The 3,134-nt window shown below is 60.3% G+C and overlaps 1 protein-coding gene across 1 annotated transcript; it reads left to right on the forward strand.

Moving 5' to 3' along the window:
- Positions 1-2,221: 2,221 nt before the first annotated feature.
- Positions 2,222-3,130, forward strand: LOC125528777 (xyloglucan endotransglucosylase protein 1-like; the record flags this gene model as incomplete). The annotated part of the gene is made up of 3 exons (XM_048693216.1): positions 2,222-2,608; positions 2,712-2,905; positions 3,013-3,130. Coding segments are annotated over exons 1-3 (573 nt in total), but the record flags the coding sequence as incomplete, so codon positions are not given.
- Positions 3,131-3,134: the final 4 nt, after the last annotated feature.

Below are 3,134 nucleotides of genomic sequence, written 5' to 3' on the forward strand. Positions count from 1 at the left end.
CTTTGTCCTCTTTGTAACCAAGTTCAAGAGACGTCGACACATCTTCTATGTCACTGCCACTTCTCGGCGAGAGTGAGTGAGCTGTTATAGCTTTGCCTACCGGATGTCAAACCCCGAAACCGCGACTCCTTCGACGATCGTTGTGCGCAAGGGTCCTCCGCAACACCGCGACTCCTTCGACGATCGTTGTGCGCAACATTAAGGATGAAATCGATTTTGCGGGTGTTAGCGGGTGCTAGGCACTTGGATTTTGTTACGCCGCGAGAATGACGACATTTGTATTCCACACCCCTTGCTGGGCGATGTTTAAAACTCTCTCTTAATTAACGAAATAGCAAATCTTTGCCTTGTTTTTTAAAAGAAACTTTGAAATGGCAGCGATTGGGTCGGTCGACCTCGTGCATGTGTGCATGGGCTCGTAGGCGGTAGTACTACGAGACAACAACGTAACATGGCGATGAAGACGGAGGCACGTACTACGTGACCGCCATGGACGGGACTGGGCACTCGGCGCTGAAGAACAACACCACACCACTGACTAGTCAGACCTCAGCACCCCATCACCACCATCACGCACGGCCCATCCGGCCATGTTCCCTCCTCATCCATCCTCTCGAGTCCTCGCCGTTCGCGACTCCGTAGTAGCGGGGACTCGTGTCGGTCGGCCTGGCTGGCGCCAGTGCTCCGGGACGAAGGGACAGCCTGTTTTTGGGAAGGTTGTGGTGATCGCCGTAGGCATGGGCGGGCTGCAATGTTTGTACTGCGGCAGGATTGGATCGGATCGGATTGGAGGGCAGGTTGCATGCACGCACTTGATGACTGGAGCAGCGAGGAGGAGCCCAGCTGGCTCCCGCTGCTCCACCTGCCACCCGCCATTGATGCCGATGTGTCCTCCCCTCCCGCCCGCTGCCACTGTGGATCCTTTACTCCGATTCATTGGCCGCAGTCCCGGTTCCGCAGTACAACGCGCAAATGCATCGCACGCACCCCACGCCCGCCTGCTCGGCAATGGCCGATTATTTGTTTATCAGTGCATTCGTCCTCCCGATTGAAATGTGATGGACTGTGCTAACCGGGGCCATCCATGCGCCTGTCAGCCACTGTGATGTTTCATGATGTGCCGACTTCACTGGGGCCGAGTGGAATTTCTCTGGAGGATATTACAAGCGGCTATACGACAGACATGCGTTAGGGTAGTAGTAGGGTAAGGAAAGGATTAAAGGGCCTGAAATCCGTGTCCCCCTGCCTGGACAAGTCCAAATGCGAGGCTGTCCGCTCGTCGTGCAGAGGCGTCCAAATCAGGGTGCCCGCACCTAACGACAGCTTGTCCATCGGAGCACTGGCGGATCACACTGTACTCGCCATCAGCCTTGACGGACGGGTCGGCCCACCCAACCAGAAACGTTACGGGGCCGGCTCCGGCCATTTCAAATTCAAAAACAGAGCACAACGCACCGTATGTACTATGACCGTAAGAAACCCACTCACCACTCAACCACACGTAAAAATTCAGCCCAATGAGATGAGCCCTCACCAGCTGCACGTACGGTACACTGCAGTACACGCCAAGCACCGGGAACCTTGCCCTGGACGGGAGGCCGGCCAGTGCCATGCCAGCGAGCCAGCCAGCCAGCCCCGGCCGGCGTCCGTTCCTTCGGCGAGGGAGAAACCGGGCGAACCTTCCCCGCATCCCAGACCTGCCCGCACATGCCATGCCACGCCACGGCCGGATCAGATCACGCACCCCGCAGGCGAGGCGAGCTGCCGATCTAGAAGGCCATGAACTGTAAAGCTGAGCCGTGCCGGGGGAGTGGCGAGCAAAAGCGCCCCCCTCGCAAAAGCTGCGCGCTCCCCCACGCCCATCTACCCCGGCTCGTCCGTCCATCTACCCCGCCCCGGCACGACGTCACGTCGCCCGCCCCCTTTCGCGGACGCCGCGGCGCCGATGGGATATCGGGATGGACGCGGTCAAGTAAAGTCGCCCGCGCGGCCCCACGCACGCACGCACGTACGCCCGGGGGAGGGGAGGGGAGGGGCTGGATCCAGGGTGCCTCCAGCTGCCGCGCGCCGAGCCCCAAACCGGATCCACCCGCTCCACGGCGCCACGGCATTTACTCCCTCCGTAAACCGCAGACGCGCACTCGCCCGTTGGATGCCACTCGCTCGCTGCCTCGCCCCAGCCTGTCCGAGCCCCTCCCCCGCCCGTATAAATACCGCCACCCTACTGCCCGATCAATCCATCAACCAGCCATTCCAATCCATCACCATCCACCAAGCTCAGCTCAGCTCAGCTACCACACTTCACTCGGTAGCAGCTAGTGAGGAAGAAAGATCGTTGGAGCGCAAGATGAGGGCGGCGGCGCTCGGCATTGTGGCCATGGCCTGCCTTGTGGCGGTGGCGCGGGGCGGCAACTTCATCCAGGACTCCGAGATGACCTGGGGGGACGGCCGCGGGAAGGTCGTCGACGGCGGCCGCGGGCTCGACCTCACGCTCGACAAGACCTCCGGCTCCGGCTTCCAGTCCAAGAGCGAGTACCTGTTTGGTAAGATTGATATGCAGATCAAGCTCGTCCCCGGCAACTCCGCCGGCACCGTCACCACCTTCTACGTAAGCATCTTCAGTAGTGTCAGTCGCTGGTCGTTGCCATTTCCGTATGTATCTGATGGAAGCTGATGGGTCTTTGTGTGTGTGTGTGTGTGTGAATGTGCAGCTGTCGTCGCAGGGGACGGCGCACGACGAGATCGACTTCGAGTTCCTGGGCAACGTGACCGGCGAGCCCTACACGCTGCACACCAACGTGTTCGCGCAGGGGCAGGGGCAGCGGGAGCAGCAGTTCCGCCTCTGGTTCGACCCCACCAAGGCCTTCCACACCTACTCCATCATCTGGAACCCGCAGCACGTCATGTGAGACTCCTTCCCTCATGGATTCTTTTCTTCTTCCTTTGGAGACAAAGCATCATGGCGTTTGAGCTTGTCGCTGACGTGAATGCCTTTGGGTCACGGGCGTGCAGATTCGCGGTGGACGGCACGGCGATCAGGGACTTCAAGAACCACGAGGCGCGCGGCGTGTCCTTCCCCAAGAGCCAGCCGATGCGGCTGTACGCGAGCCTGTGGGACGCCGCCGACTCGGGCC

This window comes from Triticum urartu, unplaced genomic scaffold (genome assembly GCF_003073215.2).
Source record: "Triticum urartu cultivar G1812 unplaced genomic scaffold, Tu2.1 TuUngrouped_contig_5101, whole genome shotgun sequence".
Classification (NCBI taxonomy): domain Eukaryota; kingdom Viridiplantae; phylum Streptophyta; class Magnoliopsida; order Poales; family Poaceae; genus Triticum; species Triticum urartu.